At 38.6% G+C, this 22,632-nt stretch overlaps 1 protein-coding gene across 15 annotated transcripts in view; it reads left to right on the top strand.

Annotated features, from left to right (window-relative positions):
• lcorl (ligand dependent nuclear receptor corepressor-like) overlaps nt 1-22,632 on the top strand; it is a 137,199-nt gene that overhangs the window by 66,704 nt on the left and 47,863 nt on the right. For 4 of the 15 annotated variants that reach the window (XM_041199207.1, XM_041199217.1, XM_041199258.1 and 1 more), the window contains one exon: nt 4,238-4,334. The exons of 1 other annotated variant lie outside the window; for it this stretch is intronic. In XM_041199207.1, coding sequence (XP_041055141.1) covers nt 4,238-4,334 — 97 coding nt within the window. 10 more of the 15 variants (XR_005944437.1, XR_005944436.1, XR_005944438.1 and 7 more) reach the window with 10 other exon arrangements.

The following is a 22,632-nucleotide window of genomic DNA, read 5'->3' as shown; positions in this document are numbered from 1 at the left end:
CACCCTGATCACCCCAGCACCCACCTCCCTTTCCTACAGTACCATGCAAGCACGGGTGATGCAACGTTTGCCCTTCTACCTCCTCCCCTCTTCCAAATAGAACCGAGATTTACTTGTACTTTCAATTTAGTATACTGTGTTTGCTCCTCATGATGTGGCCTCCTCTGTTTTGGGTGGACCAAATGCAAACTGGGTGACAGCTTTGTAAAACATCTCCTTTCAGCCCACAAATGTGACCCTGATCTCCCAGTCACCTGTCATTTTAATTTCCCATTCTGGTCTTGTTCTGACCTTTCTGTTCTTGACCTGCTAGTGTTCCAGTGAAGCTCACTGCAAGCTTGAGGAACAGCACCTCCATTATTCAACTTGAAAGTCATCTGGTCTCAACATTCCGTTCAACAATTTTAGATCATAACTTCTACCCCCACGTTTCATATTTCTTTGCCTTTTTTACCCCTTGTTTCTCTCTTTCTCCTTCACTTTGTGTTCAAACAGCAGCTTATCCTGTCATTCACACCTTTAGACACATCTTTGTTTCCTGCATTACAGCATAGTGATTACACTTCAAAAAGAACTTCATTGGCTATAAAGCACTTTGAGACATCCCGTGGTTGTGGAAAGCGCAAGACTTTGTTGTTTCCTTACTTTTTCCATTTCCACTCCCTTTGGCCTTGCAACATGAAACCTTTTGTTGTTTAATCTCTCCTGCCCTCCACCCTATCAGAAATATTTGTCTTCCCAGTCCACCACTCCCCTGACCAGAGGCTGCCTGACCTGAGTATTTTTTGTTTTTATTTCTTAAATTATTTCTCCTCCTAGCCAAAAATTGTTTTCTTGGAATATCTACTTCATCTTTCTTTAAGGCAGATTAAGATTTCTTTCCTCTTAACAGTACTGTTAGGTCCCCTGATGTTCAAGCGTGTTACTTTCATGTCAGGCGTATCACTTTGTCAACCATATTGTGAAGAGTTTGGCTTATTATGTTTGAAGTAGAATGAAGTGGAAGATATCAATGGACTGGTCTGCTGGGCAGAAAAGTGACAAGTGGAATTCAATCCAGAGAAGTGTGGGGTAATGCATATTAGGAAAGGCAAACAAAGCAAGGGAGCCCATAATGTATCGAAGGGTATCGAAGTGTTGAGGAATAGAGGAAACTTGGAATGCATAGCCATAGATCTGTGAAGATAGCAGGGCAGGTGATAAGATGGTTAAGATGGCATATGGGATCATAAGAGCAGGAAGGTTATGCTAGAATTGTATAAACTTGTATAAATTGTGTGACCATTGCTAGAGTACTGTGTACAATTCTGATTATTGCACTGGAGAGGGAATTTTTCTTTTTCTTTAATCAGGTGTGGGCATCACTGACCAGGCCAAACATTTGTTGCCCTTGAGCAGGTGAGCCATCTTCTTGGATTCAACGAAGTGCCTTGATAGGCCATTTCAGAGGGTGGTTAAGAGTCAACCACATTGCTGTAAGTCTGGAGTCACATGTAGACCAGACCGCATGAGGATGGCACATTTCCCTCCCTGAAAGACATTAGTGAACCAGATGAGTTTTTTGCATTAATCGATAGTTTCGTGGTCACCATTACTGAGACTGGCTTTGTATTCCTGATTTATTAATTGAATTCAAATTCAGCCAGCTGCTGTGGTGCAATTTGACCCATGTCCCCAGAGCATTCGCCGGGGCCTCTGGATTACTAGTTCAGCGATATTATGCCACTGTCTCCCTCAAGGAGGTACAGAGGAGATTTACAAGGATGTTGCAAGGAATGGATTACATGGAATACACTGTGTAGAAACAGTCATTTGACCAAACCAGTCCATGCTAGTCTTTATGTTCCACTCAAGCCTCCTCTGCCTTTCCTCATCTAAATCTACCATTGTAACTTTCTATTCCCTTACCCCTCATGTTTGTCTAGCTTTCCTTTAAATGCATCTATACTATTTGTTTCAACTATTCCCTGTGATCAAGTTTCACACACTCACCACTCTTTGGTTCAAAAGGTTTCTTCTGAAATACCTATTGGATTTCTTGGTGACGATGTTATGTTGGTGGACTTCAGTTAAGCTCTTTCCCACAAGGGGAAACGTGCTCTGTATCCACTCTATCAAAACCTTTTATAATTTCACTGCTCATCTCATCAATCAATATCATATCTACCTGTTCTACCTCCCTGGTAAACACTAAAGCAAAATAATTATTTAATATTTTTACTAGTGGTATTGTGTCTTTCTCTTAATGGCCCTATTCCCATCATAGCCTTCCTCCTTTTAACTAATGTATTTGTAAAATATTTTATTTTTTTTTATGTTCCTCTTTGCCTTCATAAATGTTTTTTGTTTTACTTCTTTCCTAATATCTGTATTCTGTCTTATCATGGATCCATCTGCTGTCTGTGTGCTTATTATATGCTTTTTTCCTAACTTTCAGTTACTCCCTCATGTCTTTATTTATCCATGGATCCCTCACTTGTGTTTAGTTTGTTCTTTCCTTTTATCACAACATATTTCTCCTGCACTCGGAGCACAGTTTTAAATATTTCCCATTGTTTTTCTACATTGTTATTTGCCAATATTTTTTGCCCATTTTATTTTCCAAAAGTTCTATTCTCAGCCCCTCAAAATCAACTTTTCTCCAATCTATTAACTTAGAGGTGGTTTTCTCATACTTATGTCTTTCTCCAAAATAATTTTAAAGCATGTTAGATTATAGTCATTACTGCCTAGATGTGTTCCCCTACTTTTATTTTCCTGATCTGCTCTGGTTTGTTCCCCATGACTAGTCCAATAACTCTCGCAGGCTTTTTGTATATTGGTTAAGAAAGGAGTCCTGTACACATTGTAGGAACTCCATTCCCTTATTCCCTTTACTTACCTCTTGTCCAATTATTATCAGGGTAATTGAAATCCCCCATGATTATTATGGTTTTTTTTTACTCAATTCCTTAATTTGTCTGCATATTTCTTTCACCATCTCTCTTTAGTATTGGATGGCCTGTAGACTAACCAGTTGGTATGATTGGTCATTTTGGATTCTATTTTTGTCTTGCTGATAGCTGCATCTCTTTCTTCTACTGCCATTATGTTACCCTTACATGTACAGCTACTCCACCACCCACCACCTCTGTTTCCCTCTGCCTTTATTAAATACATTATATCCTGCAGCATTTAGTTCAGAACTGAGTTACGAGGAAAGATTGGATAGGCTAGGATTATTTTCTTTGGGATATAGGAGGCTGAGGGAAGATTTAATTTAGGCTTTTAAAATTGAGGACCTATATTTTTCTGTTAGCAAAGAGGTCAGCAACCACGGAATAGATTTAAAGTAATTGATAGGAAGATGGGGGTGGGGTTGCAGAGAAACATTTTAGCTAGAGGGTTTAGGGTTCTAGAAATCTCTGCCTGAAAGGGGTGGTAGGGGTAGAAACCCTCATCACATTTTAAAAAATGTACTTGGTTACTCACTTCGTGTATATTCTATAAGGCTAAGGGCCAAGGGCTGGAAAGCGGGATTGGGCTGGATAACTTTTTGGCTGGCGCAGACAAGGTGAGTTGAATGACTGCCTCCTATGCCATAAATTTTCTGTTTCTATGAATAGCCCCATTATCTGTTGGTTTAGGAATTAGAAACCTAGTGATGGGTTCTTCTGTATGTGATAGAAAGGTGACTTTAGTCAGAAGTGGGTGGTTCACTTCTTGACTTTGCGTGCATGGTCCTCCCATTCTGCATATTAGGAATTCTGTCAACCTATTGGATGTTTTGGCAGTCTCAGGTTAGTGATCCCCTTACCTTTCGGTATTAGTGAGAGGTCACTGGGTAGCGGGTAAGCCCCTTTCTCTTTGCCAGGTAAAGAGTTAAAACCAAGTGTGCAGCTCTGTTATTTTACCCAGGCTAGATGACCTGTGAGATCCTTCAGTTGCTGATGTTATTTTGGATCCCCACCTGTTTATTTTAATTTATTTTTAGCTCTAGTTATTAGAAAATAAACAGAATTTTAGAATAAAATTGTAAAATAAAAACGCAAAGCTCTAAAAACATCTGGGCCGTTCAGCACCATTGAGAGAAAAGATGGGTTATAATATTTCAGGTTTATAACCGGCATTCTGAGCAAAAGGTGATGTCTTTTGGGTTATTTGGTGAAAAGCAAAATGTTACTATTATCATCACTGAAGGTCAATTGCCTTTAAAGGCTTTTGTTAAGGAAAAATTGAACCAAACTTTGTCTGTTAGCAGATGGAGTGCTTGATCTGTCTACAAAGAAGAATAGTATAAATTCCACAATATCAACTGGATCTAGTCCTGTATCAACCACTATCAAATTATCAGGGTAAGTATTATTGAAGAATTAGATCCAAAGGATTTACATTTTAAAAATATTTAATTTTGTGTATTTTTAAGTCTTAAAAATAAACATTTTGTCACAGCTGCACTGCACTGTTATATTTCAAATCATCATGCTATCTCCCAAGTATGTTACTGCTGTGATTTTTTTTTTTAGTTTACAATTTTCATTTTGAAAGGCAGTTAGTTGTAATTTTCAAGCATCTCATCAAGCCAGTTAAAGTTTAAAACGTTAGGTTGATAAACAATTCATATTGTCAATTTATTTATATAACTCAGTAACTGTGGATTGTATTTACATTCTTAATTTGCTCTTGAAATAAGATTGTCAGAAATGAAAAAGCTGTAAGTGTATGGAAGCGTATTCTATCTGGGTCAGTGTGTGTTAGATAGTTTACATAAAAATTTTTTGGGTACAATACAGTGAAAGAAAAGTATCCTCCTAATGAAACAGTTGTCATTTGGCGCATGATCAGTTGATCGTGCCTGGTTACATTTATCCATACTATACCTGATTGTCAGCAGGATTTAGAAAATTTTCTACATTTATCATTTTAATACACAGCATTGCCCAAGTACTACTGTAATACTGAAAAGTTTTGATTTTTAAAGTAGCACTTGAGTTTACTTGTCAGTAAGAAATTCAATGGAACAGTTGAAAGTTTCACCCAACCAGCTATCTGTAGCACTGCTACTTCCAGTCAAATATTTGCCTGTTACAGTTTGCATATCTAATATTTTCATCTGATTTGAATCTAGATTGATCAGTGAGGTTTAAAAACATACACTTGTTCTATAAGTGCAGCTTTCTTAGTTATGCAGGTATTTCAGCTTCACTGCTAAACTTTTAATACCTGAACCATTTCATTTTTTCAAAGATGCTCAAAGCTACTAGGAGATGTAGTGTTGAGAACTTTGGCCACGTGTTTCCTTGGTAGTACGCCATCTAAGCTACAAACTTGAATAATTTTCATTAATTATTACTAGTGATAAGTGCATTTTTTTAAATGACATTGTGATGAGAGTTTTTGGTTAAATTTCTGACTGACAAGTAAACTTAAATGGCATTACGTCTTCATTTGGTTTGTTAATAAGGCGTTTTGTCCAAAGCAGTGCAAAATATAGTGTCAGTAAATGACTGCAGCGAATATTAAAAACCCATTTCTAACTGTAGTTATCTTTTACTGGCCAGGATTGTATGACATATTCAAAAATATGTTCAGAGACACTCATATAATTAACCATTGCATAACTGGTAGTCTACTACAGAGGTGACTTCTCTTGTAAAAAAAAAATGCACAACAAAAGTTATTTATGGGTCTTCTACAATAACAAAAGCATTTTAGTAATATTGTACTGGTGCATTATCCTATAGTTTTCTTTTATAGTGCCAGAAGTGTCAAGTATTAAAGCTGAGTTCTTTAGTTACTTGGTACAGTGTTTGTGCGAATGTCAATTTTAAAAAATCTTGTATTAAAATTATAGGGTTATCCCCAAAAGGTATAGTGTTATGGAAGATACCATTGCCTGCTACATTAAATAATTGTATTGCTTTCCTTTAGTTCTTTTTGATTTGTTTGCTAATTATTTTACCCTATCCTTGTTCCTTGATTTTTCTGTCCTGACCACACTCAAAACCCATCATCTGTCTCTCACACTCAACCTATAAAGGTGATGTCTCAGTTTCATGGCAGTGGAGGTATTTGCACATACTCAGTGCGAGTATCATCACCCTATACCCACTGCAGGTCAGAAAATGATGTGAATAGGCAACTTGAGAGGCAGAATTTGATGGTCTTACAAATGTAACTGCATCAGGCAAGGCTTTTACATATCAGAACAATGCTTCGAGATTGCAGAGGTGGGAAGGGAAGAGAGGCTGGTGTCTAGAGAGAGAAATCAAAGCAGAAAATGCTAAAAATGTTCACGTTTGGCAGCATTCGTGGAGAGAGAAACAGTTAACATTTCAGGCTGATGACCTTTCAGAACTCGAGAGGGGGAAGTGTTGGCCACCTGGGAACCAGGCAGGATAGTTGACTGATCAGAAGTGAGTGCGAAGGCCATCAAGGGGCATCTTTTAGTCAAGATGAGGTGGCAAGTATGTTTGTATATTAACGGAATCACTTAAGCTCATTTCTTAATATTAAGAATGTGAAAGTTATGAGACTAGAAGCATTTGAGAAGGCTTATCCTCCCATTTAGATATTCCTTGTAAGTCTAATAGAGATGGTTTCTTAGGGAATTCTGGAGATTTTGATGGGAGAATTTCCATAAGTAGAAGCTATTGAAATGATGCCTGGTGACTAAGGAACTACTTTGTAGTCTTCAAAACCACTGGGATATTCAGCATTTGCTGGATCACCAGAATTGGAAAGTCCTGTAAAAGATTTGAGTTCATACCCTTGCCCTTTTTTTCTTGCTTTTCTCCACATCTTTGTGGTGCCCTTTCCTCTTTCTTTCCCTTGCGCCTGGCTTTTCTATAATCACTCAACAAGGGATGGGCTTGAATGTTTAGGCACTGAACATATAGTTGTATCTGACTCTAACATTCAAGTCTAATACCCCTCAGTTGAAGTGCATGTGCTACAGCTTCTCTTGGTATATCTTTGGGAGGTACATTATTAAACAAGGTAATTTATTATAATTCGGTGCTCTGAAATTTATCCAAAGAAATAAATCCAAGAAACATTTTTTTTATTTTTGATACTTAGCACTGCACCTCATGACTACTTATACTGAGAGAATGCTGCTTTTTGACAATGTCTTTCTGATGAGACATTAAGCCGAGTCCGCTGTGTCTGTTCAGGTGGAGAAAAGGTAGGCAATATTATAAAAAAGGATTAAGGATTGCTGTTCTCTTGGCATCCTGACCAACATTCATTCCTCAACCATCCCCCAAAAATGTATTAACTAGTCATAAGTGTCACTGTTGTTTGCAAGGGTTTGCTGTTTGCAAATTGGCTCTTAAATTGTTTACATAAGTGTGATGGAATCATAAAATTACAATATGATGTTAGATTACGTGGATGGCCAAAACTGTTGTAAATGGATTTCATTCAGGCAAATGTGAAGCCATGCACTTTAGTCCTAATAAAGGATAGAAAAGGATACTTTGCAAATGATGAAAAGCTACAAACAGTGGAAGTCTAAAGAGATTTGTGGGGCCCAGGTACATAGACCATTAAAATGCCATGAACAAGTACAGAAAATAATCAAAAAGGTGAATGGAATGCTGGCTTTTATACCTAGAGGACTAAACTAAAAGGGAGAAGTCATGCTTCAGCTATACAAAGCTCTGGTTAGACCACACCTGGATACTGTGGGCAGTTCTGGGCACCATACCTTAGGAAAGATATATTGGAAATGCAGTGTAGATTTACCAACATGGTACCTGGATTCTTAGGATTAAATTATGAGGTGAGATTACAGAAAGTAGAGTTGTATTCCCTGGAATTTATAAAGTTAAGGTGTGATTTGATCGAAGCCTTCAAGATATTAAGGAGCTCAAATGGGGTAGGTAGAGAGAAACTATTTCCGCCTGTTGGAGGAAGTCGAGGACTAGGGGGTATTCTCTAAAATTTAGTGCCAGACCTTTCAGGAGTGAGTGAAGTTAGGAAACATTTTTACATAAAAGGCAGTAAAAGCTTGGAACCCTCTTCTGCAAACAATTAATATTAGATCAATTAATTTTAAATCTGATGAACAAAAACCTATGGAATATGGAGCAAAAATGAGCAAATGGAGTTTGGTTGCAGATTAACCACTATCCCATTGAATGGTGGAACAAGTCCACAGGATGGAATGTCGCCCTCCTGTTCCTCTGCCTACATTTTAAAATAGTGAATTAGCTGTGAAGCGCTTTCAGAGTGCTGCTATATGAATGCAAACCAGTTCTTTCTTCAGGCCCATTCTTGATATATGAAGAGCTAAACCTGTTTGTCAGAAAAGTTCAAATGATGCTGTGTCATTAATTTGTTAGATTAAATTTGTGTCTATCCATTGGCTACATCCCTTTCTCATTCCTTTCCCTTCTTAATGACTGGGAATAATTAGATCACAGCCTCCATTCATTACATTTGGCTTTGGCCAGCTACAGGATATGTAATTTTGCACCATTCTGTTCAACCTTCGAAGCAGATAATTTAAGAATGTTTACTTGACACATTTATAGAAAATTTACAAGAAGGATGCGTAATCAGAATATTTCTGATGGTGCACTTTAATGCCTCCGAAGCTAATGAAGACACACGAATTGGGAAGGAGTAAAGTAAAAAATGAAAAAATGCAGCATAGATCACAGTCAGAATCATTGCGATTGATATGCCTGTTACATTGTGCATACTTAAATTTTAAATTTATATTTTAAAATAAAAATGTGGTGGGACATTGAGTTAGCACACTGTCCTTTCAATCGTCTCATGAGTTTAAGTCCAGCAGAGACTGGTGTTTTTTTTAATTCGTACCTAGGATGTGAGCTATGCCGGGAAGACCAGCATTTGTTGCCCATCTCTCATTGCTTTCGAGTAGGTGGTGGTGAGCCGCCATCTTGAAATTCTGCAATTCATGAGACTAGTCATCTCTATTGCTTTCTTTTAACTGCCTAACTCATTTATAAAATAAATTTTGGCAGTTTCAACTCTAATGTAATGAGTTTCCACAGCACAGAGCTGCTTGTACTTTAGCTGTACAAGGCAAATTTATCCATTCCGAGCTCCATCAAGCTGCACTTAGTGCACAGATTGAAGAAAACCAAAGCACCTAACCTATGCATCATTCAAGGGTAGCTCACCTTTGGGGACACAATTTTTTTTTCTATTTTGTCTGTCTGCTTTGGCTTAACGATAGCTATTATGGGAAATACAATTGTATATTTAGTTCAATGAAGCAGTTTCTATAAAAGTATATTACTGATAGAACAGTAATGGTGTGTTCGTATATGAAATCAAAACCGCAAATACTAAAAACACTCAGGTCAGGCAGTATCTGTGGAGTGCAAAACAGTTAACCTTTCGGGTTATTGACTTTTTAAACAGAACTTTTTTTTAATGCTTTCATGGGATGTGGGCTTCGCTGGCCACCACCTCAAGAAGGTGATGCTGAGCTGACTTCTTGAACCGCTACAGTCCGTGTGCTGTAGGTACACCCACAGTGCTGTCAGGAAGTGAGCTCCAGGATTTTGACCCAGCAACAGTGAAGGAAGGACAATATATTTCCAAGTCAGGATGGTGAGTGACGTGGAGGGGAGCTTCAGGTGGTGGTGTTCCCATCTGTCTGCTGCCCTTGTCCTTCTAGATGGTAGTGGTCGTGGGTTTGGAAGGTGCTGTCTAACGGTCCTTGATGAGTTCCTGCAGTGCATCTTGTAGATGGTACATGCTGCGGCCACTATGCGTCGGTGGTGGAGGGAGTGAATGTTTGTGGATGTGGTGCCAATCAAATGGGCTGCTTTGTTCTGGTTGGTGTCAAGAATCTTTTAGTGTTGTGGAAGCTGCACTCATCTAGACAAGTGAGGAGTATTCCATCACACTCCTGACTAGTGCCTTGAAGATGGTAGATAGGCTTTAGGGTGTCAGGAGGTGAGTTACTTGCTGCAGGATTCCTGGCCTCTGACTTGCTCTGTAGCCACAATATTTACATGACTAGTCCAGTTCAGTTTCTGGGCAATGGTAACCCTCAGGATGTTGTTAGTGGGGGATTCAGTGATGATAATGCCATTGAACATCAAAGGGCGATGGTTGGATTCTCTCTTGCTGGAGATGGTCATTGCCTGATACTTGTGTGGCATGAATTTTTACATGCCACTTGTCACCCCAAGCCTGGATATTATTCAGGTCTTGCTGCATTTGGACATGGACTGCTTCAGTATCTGAGGAGTCATGAATGGTGCTAAACATTGTGCAATCATCAGCGAACACTTCTGATCTTTATGATGGAAGGAAGGTCATTGATGAAGCAGCTGAAGATGGTTGGGCCGAGGATACTACCCTGAGGAACTCCTGAAGTGATGTCCTGGAGCTGAGATGATTTGATCTCCAACAACCACAACCATCTTCCTTTGTGCTAGGTATGACTCCAACCAGCAGAGAGTTTTTCCCCCTGATTCCAGTTGACTCAAGTTTTGCTTGGGCTCCTTGGTGCCACACTCTCAGATGTTGCCATGGTGTCAAGGGCAGTCACTCTCACCTCACCTCGCAAGTTCAAGTCTTCTGTCCATGTTTAAACTAGGGCTGTAATGAGGTCAGGTGCTGAGTGGCCCTGGTGGAATCCAGACTGGACGTCAGTGAGCAGGTTATTACTAAGCAAGTGCCACTTGATGACCCCTTCCATTACTTTAATGATGACTGAGAGCAGACTGATGGGGTGGTAATTGACCAGGTTGGATTTGTCCTATTTTAGTATACTGGATATACCTGGGCAATTTTCCACATAGCCGGATAGATGCCAGTGTTGTAGCGTACTGGAACAGCTAGGCTAGGGGTGTGGCAAGTTCTGGAGCATAAGTCTTCAGTATTATTGCTGGTATATTGTCAGGGCCCATAGCCTTTTCAGTATCCAGTGCCTTCAGCCGTTTCTTGATATCATGTGGAGTGAATCGAATTGGCTGAAGAATGGCATCTGTGATGCTGGGGACTTCTGGAGGAGGCCGAGCTAGATCATCCAATTGGCACTTCTGGCTGAAGATTGTAACAAATGCTTCAGCCTTATCTTTTGCACTGATGTGCTAGGCTCCTCCATCATTGAGGATGGTGATATTTGTGGAGTTGCCACCTCCAGTGAATTGTTTAATTGTCCAGCACCTTTTACGACTGGATGCGGCAGGACTGCAGAGCTTAGACCTCATCCGTTGCTTCTGGGATTGCTTAGCCCTGTCTATCACTTGCTGCTTATGCTGTTTGGCATGCAAGTAGTCCCTGTGTTATAGCTTCACCAGGTAGACATCTTATTTTTAGGTATGCCTGGTGCTGCTTCTGGCACGCCCTCCTACACTCTTCATTGAACCAGGGTAATCCCCTGGCTTGATGGAAATGGCAGAATGGGAGGCATGCCAGGCCATGAGGTTGCAGATTGTGTTTGAGTATAGTTATGCTGCTGCTGCTGATGGCCCACAGTGCTTCATGGATGCCCAGTCTTGAGTTGCTAGGTCTGTTCGAAATCTGTCCCATTTAGCACGATGGTAGTGCCACACAAAACAAATGGAGGTTTTCCTCAATGTGAAGGCTGAACTTTGTTTTCACAACAACTGTGCGGTGGTGACTTGTACCAATACTGTCATGGACAACTGCATCTGCGGCAGGTATGTTGGTGAGGATGAGATCAAGCATGTTTTTCCCTCTTGTTGGTTTCCTCACCACCTGCCGCAGACCCAGTCTAGCAGCTATGTCATTTAGGACTTGGCCAGCTCGGTCAGTAATGATGCCACCGAGCCACTTTTGGTGATGGACATTGAAGTCCCCCACCCAGAGTACATTTCTGCGCCCTTGCCACCCTCAGTGCTTCCTCCAGTTGGTGTTCAGCATGGAGGAACACTGATTCATTAGCTGAGGGAGGGTGCTACGTGGTAATTAGCAGGAAGTTTCCTTGCCCATGTTTGACCTGATGCCATGAGACTTCATGGGGTTCAGAGTTGATGTTGAAGACTCCCAGGTTAACTCCCTCCTGACAGCATACCACTGTGCTGCCACCTCTATTGGCCCTGTCCTGCTGGTGGGACAGGACATACTGAAAGATATAACTGGAAGATGTTTAGGCAAGTCTGGGGCCAGAGAAAAGTGGGAGGGGTGCAGAAAAAATGCAAACAGGAATAGTTTGTGATAGGGTGGAGAGGTGGAGTGACTAAATCAGAAAAAGGGCTGATGTTGTGAGGCAAAAGGGGTGCTAATGAGACAAGTATGGATGGAAGGATGGGCCTAAGAAGATGTAAATATTTAAAGCATGATGACAAAGGGGGAAGGAAGCATGGAAAGTGGTAAAATAGAGGGGGTTGCCTTGGTCAATGAATATGGAGGGAGAAAGGCAGGTAGACCTCTGGTTCGTACAACTCCTCCTGCTATGTTCCAATGTCATCAACAGCACACACTGGCTCTGGTGTAACCACCCTCATTACCAGCAAATTGTTTTTGAGAGAAAATGAGAGGTGGTGGTTAAGACCAGAAGTTGTTAAACGCAATGTTAAGATCGGACGGCTGTAAAGATTAGTTGAGAGATTAGACTAGTAGAAAGATTAGTTGTTCCTCAAGCTTGTGTTGAGCTTCATTGGAACAGTGTGAGTCCAAGGACAGAGATCTGAGTGGGCAATGTTTGGACAATTGAAGTGACAAGTTACCAGAAGCTTAAGGTTGCATCTGCGGACTCAACACAGGTGTTCAGCAAAGCGTTCACTCAATCTGCTTTTGGTATCCCCAGCCATAGAGGAGTCTGCGTCATGAGCAGTGAATACTAAGTTGGATAAAGTACAAATAAATCGTCTTGCACCTAGAAAGTGTTTTTGGTGCCCGGGATGTTGGGAATTACTTGCATTTATGTAGTGCTTTTACAATCGAAGGACATCCCAAAACACCTTACAGCCAATTAATTATTTTTGAAGTGTAATCATTTGTTGTAATATAGGAAACTCGGCAGCCAATTTGCGTACAGTAAACTTTCATGAACAGCAATGTGATAAAGACCAAATTCTCGATTTTTATGATGTTGATTGAGAGATGAAATTGATCAGAGCACAGGAACAACTTTTTTTCAAAATAATGCCATGGCATCTCTTTCATTCACCTGAGGGGTCTCTGCTTAATGTCTCACCTGAAAGGCAGTACTTCTGACCGTGCAGTACTCCCTCACTGATGCCCTGGAACGTCAGCTTAGGTTTGTGTACTCAAGCCCTGGAATGGGACTTGAACCCTCAACCCTCAGACTCGAGAGGCAGCAGTGCAATCAACTGAGTCACAGAAGACACCCAAGGAGATGGTGTTGCATTTCCTGCTTTTGCTTGGGAGGGAAGGGGAGTAGGGTTTGGGGATGATGGGAAAAATTGGTGGGGGTGGGGGGGTGATCCCTCAGGAATGCTTGGAGGGAAAGAAATGATGTATTTGGTGGTGACATCAGCCTGGAGGTGATCGAAATGTTGGAAGCTGACAGTTGGAACTCTTTCGAGTACAAACCCGTTTCCATCTGTTTCAGATGAAGTTACATTGTTTCATAGTTTGCCATTGTGAGATTTGAACTCTTGATACTCTTTTTGAGTAAACCTGTTTCCATCTGTTTCAGATGAAGTTATATTGTTTCATAGTTTGCCATTGTGAGATTTGAACTCTTGAGTCTTGGGGTTACAAACCCCGTACCATAACCACTTGGCTATTTAGGCCAAGCCTGACAGTTGGAACACTTTCGAGTACAAACACGTTTCCATCTGTTTCAGATGAAGTTACATTGTTTCATAGTTTGCCATTGTGAGATTTGAACTCTTGATCTTGGGGTTACAAACCCAGTTCCATAACCACTTGGCTATTTAGGCCAAGCCTGACAGTTGGAATGTGGAGGCTGGTGGGATGGGAGGTAATGAGGAGGAGGAGCCTATCATGTTTCTGGGAGGGAGCTACAGGAAATAGAATGGACCTAGACAAGAACCCTGCCAACCATGGCAAAGGGGAATTCTCAGTTGAGGAAAAAGGCAGACATTTCAGAAGCAGTGTAGTGGAAGATGGTATCAACTGATCAGATACAATAGAGCAGCTGGGAGAATGGAATTGGAGTCCTGACAGGAAGTATATTCCCATGGCATTATTCAAAGAAGAGCAGGGGATTCTCCCCAGTGCCTGCTGGCCAATATTTATTCCTCAAGCAACATCACAAAAATACAGATCATTTGATGATTTATATCATTGCCACTTGTAGGACCTTGCTGTGTGAAAGTTAGCTGCTGTGTTTCTGACACTACAACTGTGGCTATGGTTCACAAAGTGCTTAATTGGCTGTAAAACATTTTGGGATGCTCTAAGAGCTGTGAAAAATATTTTAGAAAGACCAGTTATTTTTTTTTTTCTTTTAAGTTCATTGATATTGTAGGCAAATTTTCTTCTTTACAAGATATCTTGAGTGTTTAGGTCTTGAATTGTTTACTTGTAATTTGTTCAGTCACCAAATATAAATTGTGAGCGGTTCACAGGAGGGAGGATACTGTTAATTTAGTCTTCATCTGATTTAATTTTCTGTCTTGCTTACTTTTCTGTCTTGTTCTTTTTCAGTTCTGACAGTTGAGTGCATGCCCAAATGATTATTTTTCATAAGTGAGACTAGACAAGTAGGATTTGCAAAGGAAAATAGCCATGCATGTTTCTGTTTCTATTATTAGTCCTTGTAAGCACTTTTCATCAAGCGTGAGAACTCTGGCTGCATATTCCTCTCTACACAACTGTCAAGCCCCCATCAAATTGCCCGACTCGATTACGAATCACCTATGTCATTCCTGGACTGTACATCTCAATATAGCCATCATTTAGTATGTTTACTTGCAGAGCCATGACAGAACTCCAGGTGCCAGGTAACCATGGTTACATTGTCTTATAAGAAGTTAATACTAAAATGCACTTGTTGCAGCAAGGCGAATTCTGCTCAGTTGACTTGGCCGATGGCCCTGAAAACATTTCCTATTGTCCCATTTAAAATTCCGAAGTTCTTCAAAAATAAAGAAAGCAACCATTTGTGTTTAGGGGTCTCCTTCCTTCAAAGGCCATGCCAGTGACTTCTGTGACAGAATCGGCACTTGCACCCCAAACCAAATCTATTCCTCTATTTGCTAGTGTTTTTTGCTCCCTGGGATCACAGAGCTCCAGGGCTAGTATAAGGATTTGGATCCACTGAAATGGATGAAATCTTCCTGGGGACAGTTTTCTCCATGTAACTGATATCCCTGGAGCGTTGCAGAAGAAGTGGTGATGCATGAACAATAATATTTTAGTATTGAGGGCTACATTTTTCATGTGATCATGAACAAAGTCCAACAGAAAATCAGCTTTCACTGTTGATTTAATGTACTAATGAAAGAGCCAGGGGCACTATTTTGTTTAGCTGTAGCGTTACATATTTTACATCGTAACCCCCAAAACAATCCTATTAACTTAGACATTCTTCCCTGTAAAATATTTAGAAAGTGGACTTTGATTAAAAATGCAAGTTTGTTGATTGTTTAAAAAATAAATAAATATATATATAAAATCAGTTAATAAAAGCTGCATTGAGATGCTGTCAATTTAGTGACAAATGAGATGTTTGAATATATAAATTAGATATGGAAATATTGTATCTTAGTACGTGTTAATAGTTTGTAGATATTGGGTGCTATTAACCTATGTGGTAACTTAAAAAGAACTTTGAAAATTGGAGAATTAGAGTTGTACCTTCAAAATACATTCTAAATTAAACTAAATGTTATTCACAAAAGATCACCTATATTCTCCCAGTTAACAAACATTATTTAATGTGTGTATAATCAGTTAAGAATATTTAAAATTACATAATATGAGCACAGCTAAAATTTGGCTTTAAGTAGCAATGTATATTCAGATACTGGAGGAAGACCTTTAATATTATCAAATTTCCTTGAATTAAAAGTAACATACAAGCTTCTGTTAAATAACAATTGTCATGTACTCCTCTGCAGCATTTACACATTTATGTAACTTATTTCATATCTAACTTAAATTGACACTTCTGGCACTTTGAGGTATTTTTAAACAAATTATGAAAATTGTATCTTTTGATCAATTGTTAATATAGGAACAGTTGTAAAGTTTTCATATACATTTAAAAAATGCTAAATGAATAATGCTCTTTATCCAATGCCTGCTTTTGGTTTTATATTTTATTATTTAGGTTGACTACTAAAGGACAGGTGGCCAAGAACAAAATTGATATATTTATCTGTTTAGCTTGGATATGCTTAAAATAATTCTTAGCACTAATGTGTCACTTTTGGATTGTCACTGTGAATTGTTACTGTGCGGTATTAATGTGGCCTGTGCTTTATGTTTTGTGCAATGTTTTGGAAAATGTTCTTAGCATGTTGTGATTGCAGTACCCCGCCTGGAAAAAAAGAGGGTTGACTCTTTTATTACTTGTTTAGCGGTAACGTCACGTTTCTACTAACACATTGCTTTAGGACTTAGAATGCCATTATAATACAGTAAATTGAAAAGGACAATAATTGAAGCTCTAAAACTGTGAAAGTTGTTCCTTTTATTTCGCAAGTAATTATCACGGGATAACAACTGCAAGAAACATTAACACAAATATTGAACTGTAACATAAAGCTCTTGCCAAGGCCGCTTTAGAAGTGCAATCAAACATTTACACTGCCCTACCAGAACTGTAACCTTTTTCAACTTTAAGCAATAACAGCCAGAACTCAAAGACTTAAACAATGAGAGAAGCAGTGATGTTACCCAAGCAACCCTGTAATAAAGGAGTGGACCCTTCCCTTCCATAGCTGTGTGCCAGTCTCTTGCGTCAGCTTACCATCGTTTCATTCCATCCATCCTAGGAGACTACAGATAAACACTGAGGAGCATGTGAAACGAAGTGCTGAATTTGCAGATGGTTTGCTTTCAAAGGCCTTGAAAGACATTCAGTCAGGGGCATTGGACATGAACAAAGCAGCCATACTTTATGGAATACCTCACCAGACTTTACTTCTCCATTTGGAAGCCTTATCAGGAGGAGCAGCACCACTGAAAAGTAAAACCAGAGATACCAGAGAAGGTTGTTTCTCGAAGACCTTTGGGGAACCTAATACACTTCTGCAAAAAGTTGCATTGTGGGCTAGAGCTCAGGCAGAACGTAGTCCCGATCAATGCAGCGAGCACCGAAAACTCACCCATGTTGAAACCTCAGAGTTGAAATTCCCCACTGCTTCCAGTTACCTCCATCAGTTAACCCTGCAAAGAATGGTTACGCAGCTAAAAGAAAAAGATGACAGTTTTCATAATGAAAGTGTCAGTAGTTCTGTTGTTCAGTTAAAAATCCCTCAGGTACGAGCAAGCTCTGTGCCCAAATCCCAGCCTGACAGCTGTGGTCTCTTCGATGTTATGTACCAGGTATCAAAAACGTCCTCGTTGCTGGAAGGATCAGCTCTTCAAAAACTCAAAACTATCCTGCCCAAGCAGAGTAAAATTGAATGTTCCTTACCTTTGACTCATTCTAGTGTTGATTCCTACCTACTGCATGGAGACCTTCCTCCACTATGTCTTAATGTAAAGAATGGCACGATTGATGTGACATCTGAAAATGATAGTCAGGATCATATTAGTCTGAAAGACAGTAAACAGCCAAGGAAAAAGCGTGGTCGCTATCGGCAATATGATCATGACATTTTGGAAGAAGCTATTACAATGGTAATGAGTGGGAAAATGAGTGTCTCTAAAGCACAAGGAATTTATGGAGTACCTCACAGCACTTTAGAATACAAAGTTAAAGAAAGATCTGGGACACTGAAGACACCTCCGAAGAAGAAACTCAGATTAACGGACACTGGGTTGTTCAGTATGACAAATTCAGGGACAAGCAGCTCCAAAAGTAGCAACAAGTCTACATAAATCCTCTTAAAAAGGGATGCGACTCAGATGGACTTCACTATACAGTAAATGCTAATACAACTAGTATTGTAAAACCACCCTTTGGCCTTCAGGCAAAGCATAGTTTCAAGCAGGGATCTGACTGTACGTAAAAGGAATATACTTAGTACAGTCGCATGTGCTAGTTCTCATCTTAATGCTCTTGTAGAATAAAACTAATTGTGATTTAGAAAAGTTAATGTCTAGTAAGGAAAATGCCACATTATAGGTATTTTCAATGATTCAGTTGTAAGACAAATAATAGTCTCACACAGCATTATTTTATAGGATTGGCTCACTGAGCCCAAGTCAGGAATAGAAATGAACTGACCAGTTTTACTACCTAAAGTAGGTAAGGAAATTCCATTCTTAAGTATAAAATCAACCTGCCAACTCATTAAAAGTACAGTGAATTCATAAATTTAGAGAGAAACATTTTATAATCAAAACTTTCAGAGCACATTATGTGCTATGTTTAAGTCCTGGCTATTTTGTGTAAGTTACACAATTTGGATGTACATGTCAAATTGTGCAGTATGCAAGCATTCATTTCACAAGTTTTAAAATGTAAATTTTAGGGAGTGCTAACAGTGGATTGACTGGTTAAAGCATATAGTGTTTTAGGAGTTGTGAAATTCTGCACTAATTAATCTACCTTGTTGGCAAGATATTTATTTTGAGGCTCATTTCTCCATCCCTGTAATCTCCCCAACCCACTAACAATGTGTACAACTTTGCTGGCAAATAGCCTGCTTTCAAGTCTCATGTCTTCCGCTGGCTGACTTCACAACAGCCGTGAGAAGACTGTCTTTTGCCCCATCTGGCCCGCTGCCCAGCCAACCCCGTCTCCACCTCCCCCCCCCTCAATGGATGCACAGAGTGGATGAAATTAACAGCTCTATAAAATGGGAGATTAAATCCATGTGTAAAACATTAGAGCTCCAGAGTGCCCACAATTGGCAAATATTTTGTTCTAAGGTTTTAATTTCCTGCCTGCTTTTGGGTACCTGTAATTATTTATGAATGGATAAAGTTTAAAATGTCACACGTCTCAAGTTTGGGGGTTGGGAATGGAGCGAATTCCTAAGTAGATGCTCCAATTTTATGCGATATCTGGAAATTGAAAATGCAAATATGAATAATATTGAGAAATAGATAAGCTGTTGGTGCAAAAGGAATGACTAATGAATCAGTAGAGCACTGTATAGAGCATGATGCATAAGATGCACTGAAGAGACTTGAGAATAGTATGTTTTGTTGCTCTTGTTAGTCTGTATTTAATTAAAAAAAAAATTAGGTATAGTATGTTGTATCAAGTTTGCAATTTCTCACACTCCCAAGACAGAATTTTGCTAACTGTAAACTTACCTGCTGCTAAGTGTTCTTGTCAGAGACTTGAAAATTCAAGTTTCACAAAGATATTCCAACCATTTCAGTTTTGTATCCACATATATTATAATTTTGAGTACCAAATTCAGCAGTTGCTTTTGTGCAGCAACCATTTCAGTTTGTGTCCATATACATCATCAATCTGAGCATCAAATTCAGCAATTCTTTTCCTTCTAGTTTCACAAAGGCAATCCATCCGTTTCAATATTTGTGTTCGTATCATTATCATTTTGAGTACCAAATTCAGCAGTTGCATTTTGACATGGATTTAACAGAAAGAAGCTTTTGAATTCAGGGTCTCAATACGGTTAGATGAGCAAGAAAAGCTTTGAACAGTTTTAGATTTCTCTTGTGTTGCTGATGATCCAATTTCTAATGTTATCACTTGGAATAGGGCAATTTTTAAAAAAAACTTTTGTGTGAATTTGTGTTTAAGGCCTCGCCTTTATAGTTCATACTGAAGTTTTTGGAAAGAAAATGTTGAAAAATTTTGTTCTGAATTTTAAGGATCAGATGAAGTTACCTTCTCTCTTTAAAGTGTCATAGAATATGAAAAAGGATTGGGCTTGCTCTGCCAACTATTGAGTTTGACAGTACAGATGTTGCAGCATTTTGCTAAGCTGACATGAAAGAAAAGTAGCATGTTTCAATTTAGTAATTTTTAGAATTTGTCCACAATTTAAGCAAAAGTAATTGAAATGCTGAACAAGCCCTAAAGACATTGTTCTAAGTTAGTACTAGGGATGTCACGATATTATAGTAGTTATTTAAAATGTACGGTCATCATTCTCTCTCTCTCATATCTCGCCATCTCTTGCTATTTTACATTATAAGATCAATAGTAATCTGAAGTGTGCAACAGGAAAAGTCATCCTTTTGTAGTCAAACATTACAATGGAAATTCAAAATTTTATTTTTAAAACATAAGATTAAACAAACTGATAAAATACATAAATAAGTTTTGGGTTGAATGGAGGAAATACACCGTTTAAAATACGGAAAACACTTAAACATTTTAGAGGATCACTGGCATTATTGATTGAAAAACACTCTTAATTGGAACAAATTTAGAAGTTCCTTATTTTTAATTTTGTAGGAGCTTCTTAGCTTCTTGTAAAGTGAATAAAACACAAGTTTTGATTTTAGTAATAGGAAAGCAGATTTCTGAAACATGACTTACTGAACTATTGTGCCACTATCCATTTGTAATTAGATTTTTTTCTCCATAATCTTATGTTAATATCGTGACAACCAACTTTAGTACTTGAGAATGTTTCTGGAAAAAATTTTGTATTACAAAACAGTGCCTCTGTTTTTAGAATTACTGCTCAGTAATGTTTAAACCATTTTCTGGTAGATAATGGGGAAATTTTATATTGTATATTATGTTTAGTAAAACTGATTTTTAGTTGTTTACAGTAAGTGCAGATTATCACTTCTGTTTATTTTCAAATTGCAGTACAGTATTTCCATTATCACAGTAATATAGCTAAACTCTGTGGCTGCCTTGATTTTAAAAATTGGTTAATGTAAAACTGATTTTAGATGATTAGTTATATTTATGCATAAATCAATTGCACTATATTCATGAATTATTTATTACAATATTTTCTAATGAAAACAATGTTATCTGGACAATGTGTCTTGTGGTGTTAAACATTTACTGTGATTCTGTTTTCCTATGATGTGTTGTTTAATAATCCTCAATCTGTACAGATTTCAGCTGTTTTAATTATTGTGTTTATAGGTTGTAATTTGTAGTGAAGCACTTTGATGCTTTTGCACATAAAATTGAAAACTAGTAAAATGTGATCAAGTTGTCTTTTTTTAACCATCTATAGTAGATGGTAAGGTTGTATGTCCTTGGCATTTACTATTCCGCATCCTAGTATATAGAAAAAGTCAGTAGTTGAAACTATTTTACATGACCAAAGTTTTCTATCCATCAGTTATGCTAACTAAATATCTCGGCATCAATAGAACTTCACTATTAGTGTGTTGACAATGTGCATGCATTTGCTAAGTAGTGATCTATGCATTTATATCACCCTTTGCAAAGCATTGTATTAATTATGGCAATTACAGAAGTTGTTTCTAGTTTAGAGATAAGGGGTAGAATTTCCATAGGGATTCTCCTGATCTGCCGCAGAAACTTTGGCAGAACCCCAGGAGAAATGGCATAAGCAGTTCACCAGCATTTATGGCAAAGATGCAACAGGATATCCAGAGAACCCCTGCGAAAATTTTACCGCGTGAGAAATTGATAAATCATTTGAATCTGTAAGACGTTAGAAATTATCACAACATAAATTGAGATGATATTGTTTTCTGGTAACTTGATACTATATCAGCACACGGCAAATGAACTATAACATTAACAGACAGCTGTGCAATTTCCATCAGGAAAAGAAGAAAAACCTGTGAAAGTTCAGCTTTGACACACCCAGCCTAATTTTATATCATTAAACACTAGCAGTTTTAGATAACTCATGTGAATTTTATCATATGTGAAGATTAAAAATTGGGATATTGTAAGGATTTTTCTTTGTCCATCTTAAGATGATAGTACTTTGGTGAAGTGTTAAAATTATTTTTTGAACTGTAACCAGTGGAAATGGGTCAAAGGTTTTTCTGTGACTCTATAATTTCTTCTCTACTCCACAATATTCCACTGAAATTTCAGAGACACTTTTATTTTGAAGATAAATACTGCTTCCATTGGTATAATATATATTGGTGTAGTGTGTCAGTCATGGCTAGGTTGGTAGCATTCCTGCCTCTGCATCAGACCACTCCAGGACTTGAGCACAAAAATGGAGACTGACACTCCAGTGGAGCACTGTTGCAAGTGCTATCTTTCAGATAAAACTTTAAACTGAGGCCCTGTATCTGCTTTCTGAGGTGGATGTAAAGGGTCCCATGGCACTGTTTCAAAGAAGAGCAGGGGAATTATCCTTGGTGCCCTGGAATTTTCTTTTTAAGTTGTATTGAAAACAATGTTCTGTAATATGATTTGTGAGAAGAGCATGTACATATCAAGTGAAGTTACTGATCTGAACACTAGATTAAGGAGGCTAATTAATGAGAAGGTAGAGCTACTTTCGTGGATAGAGGAATGGCTAACTAACAGCAAACAGAGTGGGCTAAATGGGTCATTTTTGGGTTGACGAGTTGTAACCAATGGAGTGCCACAGGGATCAGTGCTGGGGCCTCAAATATTTTTGATTTATATTAATGACTTGGATGAAAGGACTGAGTACAGTAGCCAAATTTGCTGATGGTACAAAGATAAGTAGGAAA

The sequence above is a fragment of the Carcharodon carcharias genome, chromosome 1 (assembly GCF_017639515.1).
Source record: "Carcharodon carcharias isolate sCarCar2 chromosome 1, sCarCar2.pri, whole genome shotgun sequence".
NCBI classification, from domain to species: domain Eukaryota; kingdom Metazoa; phylum Chordata; class Chondrichthyes; order Lamniformes; family Lamnidae; genus Carcharodon; species Carcharodon carcharias.
The sequence above is the reverse complement of the archived record's forward strand: the minus strand, read 5'-3'. Positions and strand labels throughout refer to the sequence as shown.